This window comes from Apteryx mantelli, chromosome 3 (assembly GCF_036417845.1).
Source record: "Apteryx mantelli isolate bAptMan1 chromosome 3, bAptMan1.hap1, whole genome shotgun sequence".
NCBI classification, from domain to species: Eukaryota; Metazoa; Chordata; class Aves; order Apterygiformes; family Apterygidae; genus Apteryx; species Apteryx mantelli.
Window position 1 is genome coordinate 21,223,207 of NC_089980.1, and position 23,914 is coordinate 21,247,120.

Genomic DNA, 23,914 nt, shown 5'->3' on the forward strand with positions numbered 1-23,914 from the left:
GAATAAAACTGTTCTTGAATGTTGGTAATGTAGATTTCTAGTATGCTTTGTTTATGATTGTTATATTTTCCCATCTAAAGGTAGAAAAATGATAAATGAAAGTCTGTCTAATACTACATGTCCCATTTAATGCCCCTTGTAGATGTAAAATATGCTTTAGAGCAGGAGTGGCAATTTACCTTCAACAGAAACGAAGAGAATTTTGTTCAGTTTACTGATTTTTTTTGTGGCTAACAAAGTCCCATTGTAATAATGTAGCTTCTTCTAGTCTGTGTTTTAAGTTTCTGTGTGTAGACATCACTGACTATAATTGTTAGGGAGATGCATATATCACTGTGCATCCTGACTGTTCTGTGTGCTACCTCAAGTCATTTTGCAAGGTCTACACAAATTTTTAGAAGGGAATAGGCGTAAAGCAGAGCAAATACATATGGTTCATTTAAAAGCAGTTAGAACTGGTATGGACAGAGAGGAGGAAGCTACTGAAAACCTTTTCAGGATGGCAGAACCAGGAAAGAAAGCTTGTTCTTTTCATGATATAGCAAGAAAGATGAAACTAATGCTAGTTTTCTGGAAAGGTGTGGATAAGAACTGTGATGTACGTCTTTGTAAAGCCCAGTCTGAGCAAAACCCGCAGAGGGGTTTTGCGAAAAAATGAGAAGTTTCAATCTGTGCTGTGAGTGAAGTGTAGGTAGGTAGGTAACTATGTTTGGGGAATAAAGTTTTTGCATCTTTGTGACTGTGTGGGAAGACAGCTATGACAGCCTGTGCACCCTGGAGAATTTATAGCTGGGGCCTGAATTGGACCACAGGACATAAATGCAGATGGGAATTTCAGAAAGGCCCCAGTCAAAACAGTAGTGCGTAAAGATTTGGTCCAGACAGTGAGATAAGAAGTTAGACACTGAAAAAGTGAAAGGAAGAAAAAATAAAGCTGCAGGTACTTGGGAAGAAGAATTCATCTGAGATATTACTTTCAAATGACAAGAGAAAGGAAGATCATGCTGCTTTCACAGATCTTTATACTCTTTGAGAAGTATGACTGATTGCACTGTTTTAATTTCCTTGCTCAAGGGAAGGTTGTTATTAAATATTCTAAATGTATGCTTGCACTTGAGCATTAATGTTTAAAAAAAATTACTTAGCACTCCTCCAAGGGAGGAGTGGCATGACTGTGCTGTGTGTCTGCCAGGCTCTATTGATGTCTTGTACACCTTGGTTAATTCAAACCACATAGGTGGAGGAGGGATGACCAAATTTTGTGAAGTAACTATGAGATTTTTGAAAAGCATGTCTGGACTGGGAGACCCATATTGATGTTTTCACTGAGACAGAAGCTGTCTCAAGTGTTATTCCTTGCCCAACAGGCCAGTGAGGGTACGGAAGGAAGTGAGGGGTAATGGTGATGAAGGGTTAGGAAGCCAGGAGAGAAACTGGTAGTGAGAGCTGAACTTAGGTGAGAGCAGACCCCCGTATTATGTGATGTGACCAAAAGCAGGCAGAAAAATAGGAGCCAAGAGAAAATATGAATAGTGTCATATTTGAGAGGAAAGGTATATTGGGAACTTCTCTCTTGAGAGCATTACACTATAGTCTTTATAGAATTACAAATGTTTAAAGAGGAATGGTGCTATAAGAGAAAAGAACTGTCATGCTTATTCAGCTACATGGATTATCCAAGAAGATGGGGTATTTCCAGTTCCAGAGGTAAATGTTCAGGGGAAGGGGGAAGGGGCTAGCTGAGATGAGAGACTCACCTGCTATACAGAAAACACATTTACATACATTTGGCAAAGATCAAACTAAAATGTACTATTATGTAAAAGCCAATTAGGGAGAAAATAAAGGGCCATTTTCTTCTTACACTTGGTTAAGCAGGGGTGGGGGGGAATATTAAATGTAAAATGTACTGAAAGGATCAAGAAAATATTTCCTTTTGAGAAGGGGGCAGATATTTGCAGAGCTTGTGAAATTGGGGAAGATGCAAAAAGTAAGTAGATACTATGGAAAGGTAGTAGGTTGGGTTTTTTTTGTGTGTGTGTGTGCTTCTAAATGTCAAGTAGATCTGTGAAAGAAGAGAAAGCAGAAAATATATTGTGGCACTGCTATAAACTAAATATAGTAGTAAAATTTCTTTTTTTTTTTTTTGAAGTATTTAATTTTTGTCCTGTAATAAATATCAGCGGTTGATGCCAATAGCTTATACTGTGGTAGTTGAACATTATTCTTGTTTAAAGTTTCCCATGCTGGACTGGAGACAACCTCTCCCCCCACCCCCACCCCCCCCCGCAACCTCTGTGGTCTTCAAAAAATTTTTTTTTTTTTTTTAGGTTTTCAAAAATCTTGGTACGGATGTGCTTAAATCTGCTTTTGAAGGTTATAATGCTTGTGTTTTTGCGTATGGACAGACTGGATCTGGAAAGTCCTACACTATGATGGGAAATGCGGTATGTCATATTTTTCGAATGTACATTTTTATTCTGTAACAATGCATTGAGATTATGCTATTGCAAGAGCATGCTCTTATGGAATTATTATTACCTATCTTCTCTGTATGCTACTGATTGCCCTTTCTTCATAACTTCTAGTAGTAATCAGAGATTCTAGAAGCTCTCTATTTCTTCTATAGCTGGATATTTACAGTTGGAAGAACCATCTTTAAGGGATGCCTTGTTCTATTGGACAAAAAGTTATCATTTTTGCTGTGTATCAGAACCAAAAAAAATCAAATGTCATTGCTGCTTTTCTATGCCCAGGTTGAGGCAAGAAATAAGATACTGATTTTGAGGGACTAAATGATCAGTCCTTTCTGAAGACATCTGTTCTTTTGGTCTCTTTTGAATGCTTAGAAAATTAAAATGGATCCTTGACCCTTGTTTAGAAAAGGCTTTCAAGTGGAGAGTAGGACCTGGGAGTGAGTAGCAGCGAAATTTAAGTTTCAACACACTGTCGTGGAATGACGCACTGATTTTGATTTGTAGGATTAAATTCTGCTGAACACTACAGTAAAGAACCTGGAAGAGGGAGGTATGATAGGAGGGGAACTTCACAGGTTGTGAGGCTAGAAAGGAGCACTTGCACCTAATTGCCTCAGTGACTGCCCACGGAGGGAAGGAACTCACTGAACTGCTGAGGGAGGAGCAGTTTAAAAGAGCTGACTGATCACGTCTGTTTGCAAGGCAGCCTGTGCAGATTTTATTCTCTTTTAATCCTTGGAAAAAATACAGCATGCCCTCTGCCAGCAGCAATGAAAAGGGGAGTGTTGCCGCTTGTCCTTCATTAGACAGATATCTCTTTGGAACTGTAGTAAGATTGGCCACTTTGCACCTCCTTGAGTTTAGGAGAGTAAATTAGCTGTTGATCTTTTTCCTTCAGTTGTCATGGAGTAAGTAGCTTTATATTTAACTTCAGTATGGTAAGCAGAATAGACTTTTTCTGGTTACAAAAGTCTTATGACCTAGATGTGGATTTCTATTTCAGAAATTTATATGTGACATTTTTATGAGACTTCCTCACTGTATATAATGACCGTAATCATCAAGGGAATTTGTAAATGAATAGGTGGTGAAGTTTGTTTGACACTATTCAATAATAAAGCTCTAATCTTCTTGCCATGGTACATAAATACTTTAATTTGGCTTGGTACAGAGGGTGTGTAAAATATATTGAGCTGCCAAGTTAAATGATGGCCCTATCAGGGAGACTACAGTGCCATAGGAAAACTTGAACTGTAAATAAATTTTCTTTTTTTCCTACTTCTCTTTAAAAGTATAAATTCTGCTCTCCTGTTACTTTAAATATCTGATGTTCTTGGCTCTGGAAGCCTTTTGCTGTAATACTGTGTGCAGCAACCATTTCAAGGAATATGTGGACCAAGTCATGAGCAGAGATACTGAGATGGTCAGAGATCTATAAATCACAATTTATCAGAAAAGTCCGTGTTGACTACCCTGAGAAAGGAATACTGAGGGGGAACAAGAGAGTCTTAAGAGCCTTCCAAGATATGAAACATTGCTGCAGAAAGAAAGGGAGTAATTTGTCCAAGCAAGATGAACAAGAAGCAGTAGGTCTTAAAATGCAGTAAAGAGGTTTCTGGTTAGATATCAAGGAAGGAAAACAGGCTTTTAATAAGAAAATTAAGCTCTAGAATAGACTACCTGTACTGTTCCTGTGGGCTTCCATGACTGGAAACCCATGAAAAAAAACTGTCAGAAATGCCATAGACCTGGCTGAAACTGCTATGGAGCTGTAGGGGGTGAAAAGAAAGAAAACGTTTAATTTTTAGTTATAGTTAATAAGATGTGCATTTTACTGATAAATTATACTGAGAACTATACGTTCTTCCTTTCTCATCACTCTATTACCATAGTTGAAGTTACTCAATCACAGCTAATATTCCGTATTTTGAGACTTTCTTTGCAGTTGCTAAATTATGTTGAACACTAATCATTTGCCTAAAACTTTATGTAATGGGTGTCTCTCATGTTTTTTCCTTGAACTTTAATTAAAATTGTTCAGGTGTTTCCAAGCATGAAATGAAAGAAGAGTCTTACTTTTTTCTGTTCCTGTATTTTAAAAAGAAAAAGAAAAAAAAATCCAACACTGAAACCTGGAAGTTTAGTGGATTTTTCTGTAGATGTAAGTTCCTCAAAAACAGTATTGAGGTCCAAGACTACTTTTTTTTTTTCTTTTTTTTTTTTAATCCTAACATGCAGGCAGGTGAAAGACCAGGTATGAGAGAAAGAAGGAACAGTTTATTTCAAGGAATTAAGCCTGGTTTGGTCTGGGAAGAGCAAAGAGGCTGTGATTACAATCTGGAGGGAGAAAGCTGGCAAAGGTGGAAATGGAGAGGTAGGGTAGAGAAAAAGAGAAGACTGGATGAGGAGGTAATTGGGAATATTATCTGGGCAAAGGAAACAGGATGAGGAGCTGTAACGTGGCAGCTGGAAGAAGAGTGCTGGTGCCCAGAATGCTGTGGGAAGTAGAGGAATGAGGAAAATCAGACTAGCACAGGAGCAGACTGGAGTGAGCTTGGGCAAAAAGGGTCAGATTTTTATGAGGGAGTCCCAGCAGAAGGAGAGTTTTTGCCTGTGCAGCACTCTTCCTACCAGAACCTGGCACGCAGGAGTCCACTGCGTTTGTGTTTGCTGGCTGTCAAATATCTGTAGAGTCCCCCCAAGCAACTCGCGTGGGTGAATGGTCTGCTTGGGCTATGTTCAAATTGGATGTTCAGACTGGTTTGTCCTAATTTGCCTCCTGCTTAATTACAGGACCCCTAACTCCAAGCTAGAATATCCCTTGCCTCAGTAGTGCATAGAATTAGAATTAGTCCGTTGCATGAAATCTGTTATGCTTTTTTGGACTGGAGGTAAATTGTAGCTGACAGACTGCTTTGTAAGCTACTTCTAATTTTGCAGCTCTGATCCCAAAGCTCATCTATATGTATATCTCCTCTTCCTGTGTTCCTGGAAGCCATGTTCACTCATTTCAGCTCCAAAAAAGTGTTAGCTGCTGCCTTACCAAAGTGGTGGGGAGGAGGTGCGCTCAGCAGGCAGTCAATCCTCTCTAATCAGATTCAGCACTCTGCAGGAACGTGCCAATGGAGAGCAAGCAGCTGCTTGTCAGCGAAGACCAGAGCCGATAGGGTTCTCCTCCTCCCCTCTGCTCCTGGGAGCAAACTCTTGCTTCAGCCAAGAAGGGTGGCTTACTGCTCAGCTCGAAAGAGATCTCCCGGGAGCCAAGGGAGGAGGAGAGCTCCACGCCGAGTCTCTGAGAGACAGCAGCTACCATTGCTGAGATTCTCAGTGAGACCCATGTCTGACAACAGTGGTGGACCAGTGGCCTCACTGGGACAAGGCTCAGTTCTCAAGTGCAGGCTTAACCTAGAAGATGAAATCCTTCTGCTACTTGCTGCTGTGTTAACTGAAGTGCAAGGACCCTGTAGTGGATAGTTCCAGCCCTTCCAGTAAACCACATAGGCATCCATAGGAATGTTTGTGGAGGAATATGTTTTTTTTCATTTTGCTTTTTTTGCATAAAAACTCTTTAATTGCAGAGTCAAACATTCAGAAATTAAATGTTAGATTTAATTTGGCTGTATTGTGAGATAAACTTGATATAGTTTTACTTTCTTTATTACATACTAATTTATCCAGAGGACCTGCTGCATCTTTTGAGGGAGAGGATGGGCAGTAACCTGGGGATTAGGGATTTGAATGAGGATGTCTTATGGATGAATGTGTATGGCTCTTGCCCCATTCATTGCAGATATTGCAAAGTCCATAGTGAAATGAGATAGAGGGAGAGGTGAGAAAAAAAGTATTGGGATAAGGCAGTTGATATGTTGCTCTGGAGTGCCAGTTTCTGCCTTAAGCAGTTGGGGTTATTTGGACCAAGTGAGAGGGGTAAAATATAGGCCAATAGCAAGGAATTGCAGCGAGTATATAAATTCCAATACATACAGTGATTAAAGTGGCAAGGTCACTGCAAGGAAATAGTGCAAGAGAATATTTGCAGGCTTTCAGGTTTGTATCCTACTGTTTCTGGATCTTGGAAATCACAGCTAGCGATCTTGAATTTTATTTTTCAAAATATTGCATGTATGCATGCATATATAGCCTTACAAATAGGAATTGTTGTTGCAGGGTGATGCTGGTTTAATACCTCGAATATGTGAAGGATTATTCAGCAAAATAAGTGAAAAAACAAAGCGGAACGAGGCATCCTTTCGAACAGAAGTCAGGTAGGTCTTGTCATGTTACAGTGTTTGCTGATTATCAAACTCGTTTCAGTTAAAACCACCCTGTTTCACTTAATAATTCTGAGAAAGGTATGTGTTTTTCAGATAACTTTCCGTGCTTGGCCTCAGGCCTATAATTGATTTTATTTTTTTATTTTTTTTTTTGGCAGTCAGTCAGAATGTGCAATGCTTCTCACTTCTTCAGTATACTTCTGTGTATTTTGTTTTATTTTAATGGTAGTGACAATACTTTTGCCATTAGAAAGCATCTTCCTTATTTTTACTCTTTATTTAAGACTGACATTAGGAGCTCCAATCTTACTAATGTCTGCTTCCCTTTTATTTGCTTCTTACTTTTTTGGCTTTGCTGTAGACATTACTGACTTAAGTCAGCTTTGGATCCATTTGCTTCTCCAGGCATCTTGCTTCCAAACACAGTCACAGCATAGCTTTGCTTTTTAAAAAAATCTTGTATCAGTCGGCATTTTTCTAATCTTTGTCTTTCAGTTATCTGGAAATTTATAACGAACGCGTGAGAGATCTTCTCAGGCGGAAGTCATCAAAAACTAATAATTTACGAATACGAGAACATCCAAAAGAAGGGCCCTATGTTGAGGGTAAGAGCACTTTCAGTGTTTTGGACTGGACATTTTCTTACCTTTATAATGTTTAAAATGTTTAATGTGTAAAAATATTTAATTGTATAGCATTTTTTTGTCTTTTAAAATATAAATGATGATGAATATATTGTTTTCCTGTGGTATAAAAGCATTCTGGGCTTTTTTTTTATCAGCTTTTTTTGCAGTTGGTTTTAAGTATTGGTTGAATATAATTTATAAATCTTTAATGTTTGAGTTGGAAAGAGCCTATTGGTATCTAATAGTCTTAATCCATCCTCTGCCAGGGAAGATTCTTGTCTCTTAAGAGATTATGCATATGTTATTGCACTACATACTTTAGCAAAATTGAATATTCTTTCTTAATTTACTGTAAACCTACAAGTTTACAGTTCATGGAAAGCCTCCTTCCTTTTCTTAAAAGTGATAAAGAAGCATGACAATAAACACTGTAATAGTAGCAATACTTTGTAGTGAAGAGGGTAATCTGTTTGGGGTTTTTTTGTTTTTTTTTAAGAAAATCAAGTGCATGTATGAGCGTACTGTAACACTTCTTGCTTTTCTTTAGATTTGTCTAAACATTTAGTGCAAAATTATACTGATGTGGAGGAACTTATGGATGCAGGAAATATAAACAGAACTACAGCTGCAACCGGAATGAATGATGTCAGCAGCAGGTCTCATGCCATTTTCACAATCAACTTCACTCAGGTAAAAAAAAATAAACTCTGTCGTAATACATATTTACATTCAATAACTCATGTAACAACTAAAAAAATACAGTTGTCAAATCAGCAAGTATTGATAATGACTTTATGTGGCTGTCTTGTGATAGGGAAAGTTAAGTGTGAAACACTTCTGAGAGTTGAAACTATGTTTATCAGCACTTAAAATCGTTGTAATTTACAGTGTGATGTGATTACTTAGAATGGCATTTAATTGACATAGAATTTGGGGGGGATAATTGTTGGAAATTGAGGCTAACCAATGCTGACTGAACAGTTAATGCATGTTGCTGTAGACACTGTTATGACAGGAGACGGTGAGGAAAGTATGTTTTGTGTGACTTGGACAAGAGCACAACATGGGCTACCTTTCATACCATGATGTTATCCAGGGTTTACAAGAAACCCTCTCATCATGGCCCAGAAATAGAAAGTAGAAATGTTTTCTAAGTTTTTCTCTCTGAATCTTCCTCTTTTACCATTGGAATCCTCTTTATATTCTTTGATTCACCGATGGAATAATGGAGAGATTTAATGCATTGTTTCAGAGCATAGGAATTTTTTGGTTATGTGTAGTAAACTCCCTTTCTAATGCCTCCAGCTGTTTGCAGCTGTTTGGGGTCTTTTTAGATAGTCCAAAGATAATTTGCTAGAAGAAGAAAAGATAGCATAGGGATGGTTTGCTCTCCTCACAGAACTTTGCATATCTCCCCCAGAAACTAAATACACACAAAATCCCATGCACTAATCACGGTGAATTACTCATTATAAAGCTACTGGAAGAGGAGGAGAGGCAAGCAGCTTTACTGTTGCACTGTAAAAGTGTGAGGAAGTTAGAAACAGCTGTAGTTTAAGTCATTGTATAAAGTAAGATAAAAAGTGGGAGGAAGTCTCAGTTAAAATCATAGAATTCAATTAAGTAGCAATTGCAATTTTATTTGGGGGGAAAAATTGAGTGTAAATGTGTCTCAGTGTATTTATCTTTAGCAGTATGCTGTATCTTTAAATGTTAGTTGAAAGCATAATAATATGAATACAGCCATAAGCTTCCTGTGCATCATGGAAATATCAATACACAGTTGTTAGTGCATGTACATAAATTGCTTGAAAGTTGCAAATATTACAGTTTAAAAAAGTAACTACTTGAGTAGGAGTTATGCAGCAATTCATGATCAAATGCTTTTCTGTGGCATCTCTAATCCACCTGTCTCTAAAACTCTACTGCTGGAAACAAGTTAAACTCAATCATGACATGGAAAAGGCAATTAAATTGGATTCAGTAAGATTTTAGAATTTGGTAACTTAATGCATTTTTCTTTGTTGTTTTCTTTTTTTCCATAGGCTAAATTTGATTCTGAAATGCCTTGTGAGACTGTTAGCAAGATTCATTTGGTAGATCTTGCTGGAAGTGAGAGAGCAGATGCCACCGGTGCCACAGGGGTTAGATTAAAGGAAGGGGGGAATATTAACAAGTCTCTAGTTACTCTGGGAAATGTCATTTCTGCCTTAGGTGAGTGTCTAGTTTTTGTGCTTGGCTGTTCGGGGTTTTTTAATCATTACGTACATTTGTGTTCATTTACAGTTTGTATTGCAAAAAATAGTGGCCTAATATGAGAGTTTCTGAAAAATGAATGAAAATATGTAATTGCTATTTTCTTCCTCCTCCCCCCTTGCTTCACAGCTGATTTATCTCAGGATGCAACAAATCCTCTTGCAAAGAAGAAGCAAGTATTTGTGCCTTACAGGGATTCTGTGTTGACTTGGCTGTTAAAAGATAGCCTAGGAGGAAACTCAAAAACTATAATGATTGCCAGTAAGTGTTTTTAAATTACTTTTTGCATCCTGAACAGTTCACGCTTAATAGGATTAGCTGTAAATATTTAGATTCCAGATGCCTCATTAAGGCAGAGCATTGTTTACAGCTTTTAATGATTTGTTTCTTTCTGAGCTTTCTAGTAATCCTTTTCCTTTATCTGTGCTCTGCATAACATCTCATACAAACATTGGCCTTTGAAAACAAACAAAACCAGACAGCAGTGAAATTATGCCTGTTCTCACTGCGTGTTTAGGGGTGATCTAGTTTGTTCAGTAATGTCGTGATCAGTTAACTATGTGTGTCTCCAGAATGCGAGAGTTTCATTTTCATGTGCAGATCATCTGTTTGTCTGCATGTATCACTGCTGGGTGTCTTAACTGGTCACAAATGTAACAAGGCGTCCAGATTGTGTCTGTACAGTCTTGAGGCATTTGCTTGCATAAGTGAGGGTCACACAGCTGTAGGTACCTAATTGCTGGCATCTGCTCTAACATCTAACTCGCTGCTGTGTCCGTCTTTCTGACACATGCCCAGTGTAATGATTAGCTAATCTGACCAGTTAAAGTAATCGCTCCTGCTTATCCTTGTAGTCCATTTGCATTCCAGGCAGCTCTGTTACTGGTCATAAACACTCAGGTTTGGGACCTAGAGGAAGTCTTGTACTTCTCTGCTTCTACGCTTATCACCCCAGTAAAAAAAGATCCAGCTTTGTGCATCTAGTCAATATTGATGTGTAAATCATCTTGCTTTTCCAAAACTGTTGTTTTTGTAGCATTAGTGGCAGAAACAACCTCATCTTTGTTGACATTCAGTGGTTAAGAATATGTCATGTTCATGCGGCCTACTTTTTGGATACAGACAGCACTTTAACTTTGTGTCTGAATTTAATTATTTATGATCATTCTTCTTACAGACTTTTCTTACAGCTTTCTTTTGAACCATAGAAAGCTCAATATGAGTCACTTGGATTAAAAGCCTACCTCTGGCATAAATATTGCAGGTTTTTCAACAAATTGGAATGGGAATTCCATTTGCAAGAAAAGGAATAAAGCCACGAGGACCTTTCAGGGGAGGGGAGAGGAGGTTTTTGTGTGTCAGAGCTGTAAGGTGTGAGGAGCAACTCTGAGGTTTTCTCAGTTTTCTGTTCAAATAAAATGCAATCCAAGGGATGGAATCTTCTCTTGGAAATGGGTGAGAGAGTAGAGTTGAGGGAATAAGATGCAGTGGATCCAACTCTTTAGTGAGAGATGTTTTGCTGTAGTCAGATTCTCCAGATAACAGTTTTTGTTGCACGATTTTGGGGATATTTTGGGAATCTGTGCCACTTTCTTTCCTCAGTTGGATTGTAGTAGTATCAAAAGAGGATCATGGACTGGATTCTGCTTTGTTCTTCTGACTAAATAACGCCCTACTGTCATCTTTCTTCTTGATGCTTGCTTTCAGTTACGTGGTTGAGTAAATTGGATGTTTTGTGGCATGGGGGAGGGAAGGGAAAAAGTTTTAGAAACATGGTGAACTTTCAGTGGCTCTACTGATGATTACAGTACACAGCTGCTTTTTCAGCTGCTTCCTTTTCTACTAACAGTGCTTCTGCTAGGCAGAGCCCTGGATGGCTGATCTTTTCTCCAGCCGTAACTCTACTGATAATGAGGCTGAATTGCCTAACAGAGACTGATAAACAGTCCAGATATGTTTGGCCTGCCTTTTCTGTAAGTAAACATTTAAAAAAAAGCAGGAAGATCACATAAAAGTCTAGCAAATGCTCTTATAAAAATACATTCGATTTTGCTTCATCATGTTTGTATAAAATATTGTATCCTCTTTCTAGAAAGAGGATAATAGAGTATTGGAGAGAAGACAGTAATTAAAATTATGGAGGGGCATAGTATTAGCTAAGGGAAGTAAAGTCTGTTGCCAGGTGCATCTTCCCTAAATCTGGGAGCTTCTGCCACAAAAAGAGCATTTGTTGCTGTTGAGGGAATGAAGAAGGACAGATTTTTGAAGTGTTTTCATTATCTGACTCTTCTGCTCTCTTTTTGAGTTTGATTAATTAGACTTCTGGTCTCCCATCATTTCTGAACTGTGATCTCTTCTGTGGTTTTGGTACTTTGCTGATCTAAATATCTTTTTAATTTGGAACATATTGTACATTATTAGGAAAATTATGTGAAGTATAAGGCTAGCACTTTCATTAAAACACCATTGTTTTTCATGATGAAGTTACCTGCAAAAATAGTATTGTTTTCTATTGTTGCGTCACGTAGGTGAACAAAGTATTTAAAGTAGCTTAGCCAGTAATGGTTCTGCCTGCTGCCAGATACCTGCAACTCGGCAAAATGGCTAGATTTGTAGGTGAGTGATAGAAACTCTTGTCTTATTTTGGTTTCCATGCCTGCTTTTTGCTTAAATGTTGCTTAATTTGCCTTCAAAACTGAAACTGAATGTATTGTGTTTTTACCTAAAATGACTTACCCATTTGATGATTGCATTGATACTTATAAATACTCATTGTTTTTCCCGCTGTTCTTGTAAAAATTTGCAGAAAAACATATAGGATATGTTTCTGCTTACTAGAGAGATCTAAATGTTAAATAGACTGACATGAAGATTTCTTTACAACTCTTGATTAATGGATCTGATTATTCTAATACACAATGGCATAACTTTGTTTACTTAAACAAGGTTATAGTGACGTAGAAGCAGTGGAGCAAGGTGAAGAATTGGAACAAATCATAGCCGTGGTAGTTAATCATATTTCTGTCTTTTAATCCACATCAAGTTTATCTGACTTTTAAGATATAAACCAGCTTTACTAAATGAGACATATGGTGCTAGATAAACTGCTTCTGATTTCAATTTTCTCAGCTATTTCACCTGCTGATGTCAATTACGGAGAAACTTTAAGTACACTTCGCTATGCAAATAGAGCCAAAAACATCATCAACAAGCCTACTATTAATGAGGATCCTAACGTCAAACTGATCCGTGAGCTGAGAGCTGAAATAGCCCGATTAAAAGCCTTGCTTGCTCAAGGGAATCAGGTTGGTTTTGCTTGAAATTTATGTATAATTTTCCTTGAGTTATAACATCTATTTCTAGAATGTAATGAGATAATTATCTTTCATTATATTGATTTGAGTAAACAAGCTGTATGAGGCTATGAATGAATATTATTTTCCTGATTGAATCAGTTTCCATATGGCCAGCAGATTACCTGTTTTAACATAACGGGGGGGAAAAATTACCAACCCAAAGCTTTTAGCTTTGTCTTTAAAATAATCAGGCCTTGATTGCAGTATGCTGTGGAACAGGTAGTCCCCACAATATAAGGCGACTGAGCAGTAACCTATTTGCTATATCTAGCCTGATGAACTGAAGAGATCCTTCAGTTGGTACCTTAAAGTAGCAGAAGTTATAAAGTACTTGAGATGTGCAAATACAAAACTGTGGGAATATGGACAGGTTCAAACGTCATGTTTTATTTGAGTTTGGCTGCACAGTATGTTAGAAAGTGGATAACATGCTAATATATGTAAAAGTACTTTCAGTGGTGGTGTAAGAAAACATGTATACTTGTACCGAATCAGACTGGGAGCACTCATAGTTAGATTTATCTTTCAGCTGAGGGAAGGTGAAGAAGTGCCAAGGGGCACTGACTTTGTTGTTTTTGATGCTCAGGTAAATATCTGATTATACCCATGTATAATATAGAGCAGAGCATACATCATGAATGATAAAACAGTTAATCCAAAAAAAAAAATAAAAGAAAGATTTAAAGTATTTTTCTCAACTTTCTGGTCTTGATTTGAAAAACTTTTAATGTTTATTTGATAATAAGTGTTTATTTAACCTTACTGTGGCTGAAACAACAGATCATGATGATGGTGTTGGTAATCGTGAACAGAAATGCTCTAATGTACCCATAACAGACTGGAAGTTAAAATGGCCAAAAGGTTTCTGTCAATAGGGCAAGAAATGCCAATGGTTAAAAGGGATATTAATTTTTGTGGGGTTTTTTACTATAAGAAGGGATTCTCGGCTTGATTGACTGAACACTATTTCATTTTTGAAAGATGCTAATTTGGCTTGCACTTGCTGTGTTGAGTCACTGAACTGTTGATTTGAGCAATCAGGAAATGCACTGATGTTGCTATTTTCCCCATGGGCCAAGAAAACTAACAAAAAAAATTACTACAGAAACAAACATAAACCTTCCATAAGTCTTCAGGGACATTGCTTGATTCACTGAAAGACAATCTTTTGAATAAACTCAGGAAAACTAAAGAGTTAGGATATATAGGAGCTGTAGACTTTCCTTACGTTAGTAGGCATTGCTGTCGTAGCCATGCTGTTCAGTGCAATGCATCTGCATCATGGTACTTGTATCTGATGTGCATATGGGATTGTACAGGAGCATGGTTTCTTTGGAAAGGTCTTGCTCTGTACTCCAGGTGCACAGAGTGCTGGTCTGCACAGTTTCTTTCAGCCAGTAGAAGTTCCTCTTTGCTTATCTTTTCCACAGTGCTCTTTCTTCTTTTTCTGTCAATATTATCCACTGTAAACATTTACTGCACAAGCTCAGTTAAGCTTAATTTCTTCCTCTGCATTGAGGATGGTGAAACTAAGCTAACAGTAAGGAATACACATTTGGCTTAGGCCAGTTGTCTCTTCTAAATAACACCACTTGGGACTGCTGGCTTTCATGCTTGAACAAATATGATTTGGGAAGACGTTTCAAATGATACTTTAGATCTATTTCTAGAAGTACCTAATTTTATTTTAGATAGGCTATGCAATATGAAATGTCAGTTCAGCACAGACATTTTTATAGTCAACTACTACTTTAGCTAGATTTCATGCCATGAAAAATTTGGTGAAAAACAGAATGGGACCATAGTATGAAGCAGTAATAGGTCTGCAGATGATTGAAGCAAAGAATTCTGCTGTGTTGCAGACAATTAGAAAACTCTTTATGGGGTTGAATTACTCTATTACACTCCTGTGTTTTTCTCATATTCTTTGCGAGGGGAAAATAATTTTATTTTTCTTCCCCGGCTTGTTGTTTTTGAAATATGGTTCGATTTAGAGCTAACAAAGTAGATATAACTTAGAGCCCTTTGCAGATCTAATGTTTTAACCCAGTTCCAAACTGTGAAACAGCAGATATTGCAATATAAATCTGGTTCAGTTGTAGGATGTGATAGATGGCGGTGTGGGAGACAACAGAGGACTAGCTTAAGTTAATTGAATTTGTGATGATTGGTTAAACAGCAGGTGGTGTTAGATATACACAATAGAATATAAATCCCTGTATAATTTCTTCTGTGGGCTCCCTTTATATTTCCAGAATTTCATATTACAAATGCTTCCATAGATCACTGAAAATATTGTTTACTAAAAAACGGTGTAGAAGGTAATATAAAAATGAGTACTGGTTAAGTGCGTGTGTGTGTGTTGTGTAGTACTTTTCCTGTTCTAAAGCCAATTACTTTATTTTTTTTTAAGGATAAACAGTGTACGTATATGTTTTATAGCAAAATGGTTAACTATACAAGACCATTGGTATATAATAATTTTTCATGTTTAACAGAAATATAAAGATAACTGTATCAGAAAATTACTTGGTTTCAGTGCGTGGCATTGTGTATACATAAGAAATGAAAATACCCCCAAACTGCTGATTTGTATTCAGAATATCTGCTTTGACAAGATTTTGATTACTATGAATGTTTACTGTGGTTCAAGGTGATATGTCATATATTGGAATTTAAAATATTTTGTACTAAATTATCAAAGTTGAACAGTTGCACTTTTTTCATTTGATTCCAACAGGATTTATTTTTCTGGCATACTAATGTTGAGTTTTACAATTTTAGATTGCACTCTTGGATTCTCCAACAGCTTTAAGTATGGAAGAAAAGCTTCAGCAGAATGAAGCAAGGGTGAGTTATCACTTGATATATCAAATCAGTAAGAAAATGCGGTCTGGATGCGAAAGTGATGATCATTTTCAGATTTTTTTGATAAATGTCTTTTGTTTTCTTATCAAACAGCATTTTCTTGATCTTTAACTAGATGCAAACTTGTATTTTTGTTATCCTATTAATACATAGTTTGTTTATAATCTGTTATCTTGTATCTTTGATATTTGCATAACACTTGTTTAAGTAATCAAAATATTTGTTCCCAGGCCAGCTTGCCTCATTAAATAAAAAAGTATGTTAAATGTAATAGGAAGGAAAACCCACTAGCTTACAGTATTAAATTATAGTAATCAGAGTGACAAAGAACTCAATGCCTAGAAAATGCGGTGAATGATTTTGGGGGAAATAGTTAACTAACTCATGTTTTCAAGTAATCAATAACTTGTGAGGTATGTTTTCAGAAAGTGTCAGTCCTCAAATCTGTTATGGACACGTGCCAGTATGTTTGGTGCCTAATTAGTCGTCTTTTTTCGGTTCAAGCACTGGGTGGGTGTACTTCATGGTGCGTCTCGCAGCAAATGCTTGCATTATCCAGCCCAAGGGATCTGCTGGAGCACCCGAAGCCTCTGCCTGTGCATGTCAGCTTTCTTCCAGTGGAAGCCAGGAGGCGGGCAGGCGGTGTGCACCGTGGTCAGTGCGCCCTCCCACTGTGGAAGTGGGGAAGAATTCCCACACAGTTTAGATGTGCTCATAGAGTCCAAAAGAATATAGGTATAATGGTACTCTCATTTCCTTAGCTTACAATCTGTCATTCTTCTTAATTTGTTAATATGTTATTAATATTAATTATTTTAATAATGTAAATGTAAACTCCATGCTTTATTAATATCATCTATTTTATTATTTATTAAATACTAATATTTAATATTTTTACCTGTTTTTAACACTACTGCAGAGCATTTTTTAAAACTAATATTACTCAGGTTTTGGGAAAAGAGGGAGGAAAGAATTCGCAATTCTTCAGATACATGGTAGTGAATTTATTTTCTGTATTTAGTTCTGAATATTGTCAACAATGCTCCAATCAAATATGGATACAGATATCTTTACTGAATTAAATGAAAAGGCTTTCACCGGTGCTGCTCAGCCCTTTATGATTACAAGAGCAGTGCATCACGTTTTGAGAAATGTATTTGACATACGTAATTGATACAGTGTCTGTTTGTACTTTTGAGGATTCTGTTTGTTAATACCAATTTTAAAGGCAAGTTGAAACACTATTCTATAAAATGACACTTTAAAAATAAACTTCATGACAAAAATGAACAAAATGTATGCATTAGCTGCAAACCATAGCTGCAAAGTAGACTACGGACTTCTCTATAGGCAAAGTTTCTGCTAGGAACACATTTTATAACTTTATGGCATATGCAGAAACTCCTAACTGTGTTGACATTCAATACTTAAAGAACAACCTGCATAACAGTAATTTGAGCCTTCAGCTGTAAGTTATTTTTTCATATTCTTATTAAGCTTTTAAAGTTTGTTAATTTATCTAGCTGAATCAGAGTCAAATGACAATATGGTTAGTATGTGTAATACCCTTTTTTTGTGTACAAACATAAAGCTTTTATCTAAGAGTAGTTGCATAATATAAACTGCTGGATATTTGCTAATTAGGGGATGTTATTCAAGCTCTGACAGTAATCGCTGCTTGTCCTGCTCAGAATTCTTGGCCTCTCTGTGTGGGAAGTCTACTGAGCGTATTTTATTATCTTTTGTCAACCTCATTAATAGGTTATGTGATTACTATTTAAGATAATTACTACAGATGTAATTACTGAAAATTCTTAATAGATATTGCAGTGGTTAGAGCTTTTTTATAATTAAATGAATGCAGTAATTAATTTGTTTATACAGATCTAAGGACTGTATCACCATATTCAATTTATCTGGCAAATATATGGTACCTTTCTTTAATGAAGTGGTTTGTCCTGTTAAAAGAACAATTTTAAATGATTTTTGTGGGGTGAAAATTGTTCTGGTATGGTGAATAGAATTATGATGGACATTTTTTTTTTAAACCTTTTTAATTGTTTTTTAACATTGTGATCGGCAGCACTAGGACTGATGTGACACATTAAAAAAATCTATTTCTCTTTCTCTCTTGCAACCCTGAGGTACAGGTAGAAATGAGGGAAGCTCCTCTAGTTCTCATAGGTTAACTGGCAGCTGGTCTGCAAATGCAGCTAGGATAGTAAGCTGGAGGTCGCAAACGTGGGGATGTTTGGAGGACCTGTGCTAGAAGGCTTCCTCTCCACTCCCTGTCTGCAGCACCTCTGCAGGCAGGTAACTTCCCAGTGCTGATCTCAGCCCGCTGTGATTGCCAGCTTGCAGCACACTTTGGTTCTCTCCTGAAGCCTGGCTGTGTCCGCTTTTTCCGCTGCGGGCCATGGTCTGCTGCACTTTCCAGAGGGTTTTCTCTCTGAACATGCCTAGCTGCCCTGTAGGAAAAGAACTGCCTTTCTGTTCCAGCGCAGGGATTTAATCGCATCAGTCTGTGCCAGTAGACTTCATGGGATTGGCTAAGCACTTTGTGAAATTACTCCATTTCTTTAAAAATACCTGCTGTTATTTTATGTGGCTCTCCCTGCCCTTTGTTCCATTTTATAGTATAAATAAGAATTTTCTAGTGTTCCTTTTTGAGAGAGAGAAATTGTAAGCATGGTCGTTAACTGTTTTCAGGGATATGTATTAAAGGAGAAAGCATAAATCCTGCTGTTGAGGAAGACTGATTAATCTCTAACGTTTTTTTGTGAAAATGGGAGACTATTCTAGAATTGTTGCAGGAGGAATAGTGCTCTTCTAAAGGTTTGTTTGAATGTTAAACTTTGCAAAGAATTGAACAAATGTTTACTGCTTTTCTTAGAAGTCAATATCAAGGACTTGGAGGAGCTGTGATTTTTCAGACATTTGTTTTCTTTTATAGGTACAAGAACTGACCAAAGAGTGGACAAACAAGTGGAATGAAACCCAAAATATTCTGAAAGTAAGGCATAGATAAATACTTTCTTTTTTTCCCCCTCCACCCTAGTCATCTTAGTCTTTTTTCAGCTCTTTTGCTTACACAAAATTTTCTCTGTCTTGTTTTGGTGTATTTTAAATAATTAGTTTGGGGGAGCTTTTTAGAGTAAATACTTGTGCACTGTGATGTTTTTGAATAAAATTTAAAATAATATTAATAAGATAGCACAACTCTTTCTTTGCCTCACCGTAGTGGACCTCATGCTGCAAAAAAGCTAGTCTCTTAAGAATTTTTTAAATACTGAATATTTTTATTGAGTTGCAAATGAAGAAAACCTGGCATAAGGGCAGTGGCTCCCTCTTCCCTTGGCATTTGTATTGTGAGTATTCACAGGTCTTGCTGATACCTCTTATGTTACGTTTGGTGTCTCAGTGAAGCACATAGTAGATGCAGATTTTTGCATTGGCTTTCAGATTTACATTTCGGTCAGAAATGCCTTGTAAACTTGGAAAAACAACTTTCAGTGGGGTTTCTGCTGTTGAGTCTCCTTGAGTAGGTCCATCAGCCAAAGAAATGCATCTTAGCTGAATGTGCCCTGGAGTCCCAAGCACAGGGATCTTTTCAATTGATTCACGTAAGCTGGCTTGTGTGTACTCCTTGTTAGTTGTATGACTCCAAACTACTTCTGGAGCAGCAAAATCCATACAGGGCTGTCTTGCATCTTGTAGATATAGTACAGCTCCAAGAAGGTAACTTGTTGATTTCCGTACCATGTTTTTGGCATGGTAGAGACTGAGAATCTTTTATTCTCTGTGTATATGTTTGTCTGTCGGTTGTCCGATTGTACTGGTGAAATTTTACGTTGGCATTTGACTCTTGATGAAGATGATATTCTGAGATGATACTTTTAACAGGCTAATTATGATTCCATATATACACATGTGTGCACACACATGCATCTTTCCCGCAATTTCATTGCCACAACATGGACTAAAATTTTTTTCCAGATGTTTTAACTGTTCTTTTAAGCTTTATTTTCAAAATTTTTATTTAAGTCTTCGCGTCCTGCTATACACACAGAGTATACAATTGTTTGGAGTGCAATTCAAGCAAGCATTAAGCAGTATTTCTTTTTTTCTCCTTGTCACTGATCTGAGATCTGTTTTTGTAGTTGATTTTTGCTATGTATAACCTTTTTTTTATTTTTATTATTATTTTTTTTAAGTTCACCTCTGTGTCTTTTACCAGACTTCCAAATAAGTCAAATGGCTGCATGTTTAAAAATAAAGCACAAATAATTTAGAGCACAGAACAGGATTGGTAACTGCCTGACAGATGGCATGACAGAATGGACTGTTTAATGTCTGTCCAGATACTGAACTGGGAATTACCATTTGCATATTCCTCAGAGATGTTTTAGGTTCAGTTTTACATTATTCCTGTGGGTTTTTTTGCTATTATTTTGAAGTATCTACATGTACATAGTTCTTCATTTCTCCTCCCCCCCCCTTTTTTTTTTTTTAAACTAAATTCTAGATTGGGAGAGGCATTGTTACATGGAGATTTTGTGAATTTTAGTCAGTTATGAAGTGAGCCTAATGTAGCACATGAAAAGTCTTAATAGATTAATGTTGGAAATGCACTGATTCTTCCACAGAAATTACAGAATTGTAGGAAGAATTAATTGAACAATTTCTATAAACAGGAGAAATTATAAACAAGAAAATATTTGTTATATAGCTGAATATAATAGACTTAAACATAGAAGCCAGAATTCTGATATTCTAGTACCAAGCTTTTATTAGTTTAATTCTTACAGCTTTAGTATTCTGCATTTTTATATGCTAATGTTTCAGCGTATAAATATAGCTTATATTTTATTTCTGGATTAAAGGCAATTGATAAAACTTTCTTGGCCCTGAAAAAATGGAAATTTGAGGAAGATTTATTGGTTTTACTGCTTTATTCTACACCATTTTACTGAAGCTATACATATTTTTATTCACTTCTTGTTTAATGATTCCTGAAGTCGTTGCTACCATATGAATGGGAATGGGCTTTTGGAAGTTTGCCAGACTGAGTAGCTCAAAACCAGATTATAAACTATAGAAAGCAGTGGTGGTTAGTGTAATTTGGGTTATGTGTATTAAAAGATAGTCTAAGGTGCTCACAGTCAGATGAGGCTTGTTTGTTGTTAGTGAAAACTCTTAAATATTTAACAATTTCTTACTGTAGTGTATTAAAAAAAGACTATAATGCTGAATTCATTCTTTTCTGACCCATTTGCAGGTGTTCAAATACTAATGAAAAATTTATTTTTGTTTACTCAATAACTAGTTACTGTGATGGGATCTGATGATAATGACTTATCATTGTTTGGGATTTTCAAAGGGATTTCTCACAGATATTTCACTTCATTATATTTTACAGTGTGTGTGTGTGTATATATATATATACACATACTGTGTGGGAATGCATATTTTACAAATGGAATGCAAATGTCATATGTGTGTAGCAGGTCAAAGTTAATATTGCAGCAGACATCTGGCATTTTTATAGGTTTCTGAGGTCAGTAGCTTGACTTTTTCCTTCTAACCAGTTTTGAATTCACTTTCTGTACTTAAATAAATGCAGAACAGGATCAGCTTTATCCCCAAACCTGCCAACCTGTGTTTTTGTTTTTGTGAAGAATGCAGTCAGTTAGGTTCTTGAGGCACCTCATCAACACTGAGGATCCTCTGAAAATGTGCTGCTACTGCAAACCCCTGGAGAAATTAAGAGTTGGGAGAGTAGTACCACTGATTTCCAAACTTCAGGGTGTGTGTTATAATATTTGGCACTTTTCCTGAAACCAAATATACCAAGTAGTGAATGGCATACTTAGTAAGCACCTGGAGGTGTGTGTGTGTGGGGGGGGGGGTTGTTTTTAAATAAGTTTCTAGAATTCATGATTGAAGGTAGAGAATTGAAAATTCAAACTGAAAACCCTTCAGTCCAGAAGTCACTTTGGGGGACCAGAAATGAAGTTATTTTGTCCCTTAGGGGTGTCACAGCTTGCAGAATCTGGTGTAATTCAGGAAAAGCTTAATCAGAAAAAAGCTTAAGGAAGGAAGAACAATTTCAGTTCATGACTTCATTCTGTCTGTATGTCTGTCTCTGCAGTATTTCATGAAAAGGCATTGCAGGAGGGTGATAGGAGTTTAGAGAGCCTTGCCAGCAGGGAGAGAAAGACAGGACAGAACCTGGGCAGTGATATCTAGATGATGAAGGTCCACAATCTTGCCTACCAGTGTTTCTCCTCCAGAAAAGAAAGGGGGTTAGTTGTGCATTTGTTCATAACTCCCTTCCTACAATGGTTGGTCTTGTTAAGAAGGGTATTTGATGTCTGAGAGAATGGTCCTTCTGGTGTTTCTTTCCTTCCTCTGCCTTTTGATGGAGTGCCCCAAGGCCTGAGTTTGCACTCCTGAGATAGTTCTGTAGAAGGCTTTTCCTGTCTTTCAGTTCTTGCTCCACAGCAACCAATGCTAGTAGGCTTGGAGAATCAGATCACGTTTTTCCCATTGGTCCCTAACACCTTTTGCCCCTAATCTTTTAGGCAGTTGATTTTGAAAATTCTTGTAACCAAATAGCTACTTATTCACATATGCCTACCAAATGTAAGTGCATTGCTGGTAGCTGAATGGTATTTCCCGCATTACATGTAGTCATGCGTTTTCACACTAGATTAAGTATCAGAATTCACATGTTTTTGAATTATTTTCACAGTGCGATGAGAAAATCTGTGAATGTTTAACTCCAAAACAGTTGAAAGGATTGTGCATGAGCCTTGAAAAACATAAGAAGCAAGGTTCATAGGGCATGGTAGTATCTCTTATTAGATCAACAGATATGGCTGGAAAAAGTTACCTAGTCTTCTGGAATACAGTGCTTTCATCAGGCCTAACAAAGAAATGATGCATTCAAATCTCATTACTGTTTTGTGGGGAGGATGTTTTCTATACTTGTTTGCTCTACCCAATCATTTTGAACTTTTAAATTATACCAGCAAAAACTAAACGCTACCTTGAAAATAATAGATAGAGAAGGGAAAATTCTATCCAGATAAGAATATTGAGGAAGATTTTTAATGTGTGAAGACAAATTTTTGATAGAAAGAATTTAGTAGCTTCGATTATTTTAGTCGGCACAACGCCATGTGTACAGCTGACGTAGATACATTCTAGTATTCTTCCTTACTTCTGCCTTTAGCTTTTAATGTACTTATTCCACTTTGGTATTTTGTCTTTTTCTAGTTTATCTTTACTTATGTTTTCCATCACAGTGTGCATTTTCAGGTTGAGTATGGTGAACTATTTATAAACATTGTGAGTTTTGGCTTTGGATTGGTCTGTATAGCTTAATGCCACTATTGGCTCTGAACATTTTTATAGTCCTTCATATGTACTATTGCCTGATTGGACATATCTTGGACTGGTGATGGTAGTATTGAAAGTGTGTTCTCTTTCCCACGTTTGGAAAAAGCACTTCTGGAGGGAGACTGTCTGGGTTTCTGTGGAGTCTGAATTACTGTCAGCTCACTTCTAAAGCCAAAATCCTTCCATTCTTCGTAATGCAAAGATTAGGACACTGCATACATTGGGGTTTTAAATTTGGGCTGTCTCATAAAAAGTATCCTTTACTGCTTAGCATGGCAGCTGCTTGGAATTGTTCATCTGTCCAATGTGACAAGCATTGTTTCCAATGCTGATGTTTCTCGTGCTTGTTTTCATCCTTGACCTCCTCCCTGTAACATGGCATGACAACCTGACTTTACTAATCTAGTATTAGTCTGTCCTCTGGCCCTTTCTTTAATTGAAGGGAGCATATTTTAATGCTTAATAAACTTAATAAATATGTAGAATGATGCATAGTGTTGTGTAAAATACTGCTTTGAAAACCAAAGTGATAATGTTTGATTTTAAAGCCCATCTGGTTTGGGTCATTTCCTCAGATGTCACTAGCTCTGTCAAAAGAATTGCACTTCACAAAACAGCACCACTTTACATTGTTTCTTCTATCTTCAGGTGCC

At 36.9% G+C, this 23,914-nt stretch overlaps 1 protein-coding gene across 4 annotated transcripts in view; it reads left to right on the top strand.

Moving 5' to 3' along the window:
- KIF16B (kinesin family member 16B) overlaps positions 1–23,914 on the top strand; it is a 150,884-nt gene that overhangs the window by 23,605 nt on the left and 103,365 nt on the right. For all 4 annotated transcript variants that reach the window (XM_067292883.1, XM_067292885.1, XM_067292884.1 and 1 more), the window contains exons 4-12: positions 2,331–2,447; positions 6,645–6,742; positions 7,247–7,356; positions 7,925–8,067; positions 9,423–9,591; positions 9,763–9,894; positions 12,763–12,938; positions 15,774–15,839; positions 18,811–18,870. In XM_067292883.1, the coding sequence (XP_067148984.1) occupies positions 2,331–2,447; positions 6,645–6,742; positions 7,247–7,356; positions 7,925–8,067; positions 9,423–9,591; positions 9,763–9,894; positions 12,763–12,938; positions 15,774–15,839; positions 18,811–18,870 (1,071 nt within the window). The remainder of the gene's footprint in view (positions 1–2,330; positions 2,448–6,644; positions 6,743–7,246; positions 7,357–7,924; positions 8,068–9,422; positions 9,592–9,762; positions 9,895–12,762; positions 12,939–15,773; positions 15,840–18,810; positions 18,871–23,914) is intronic.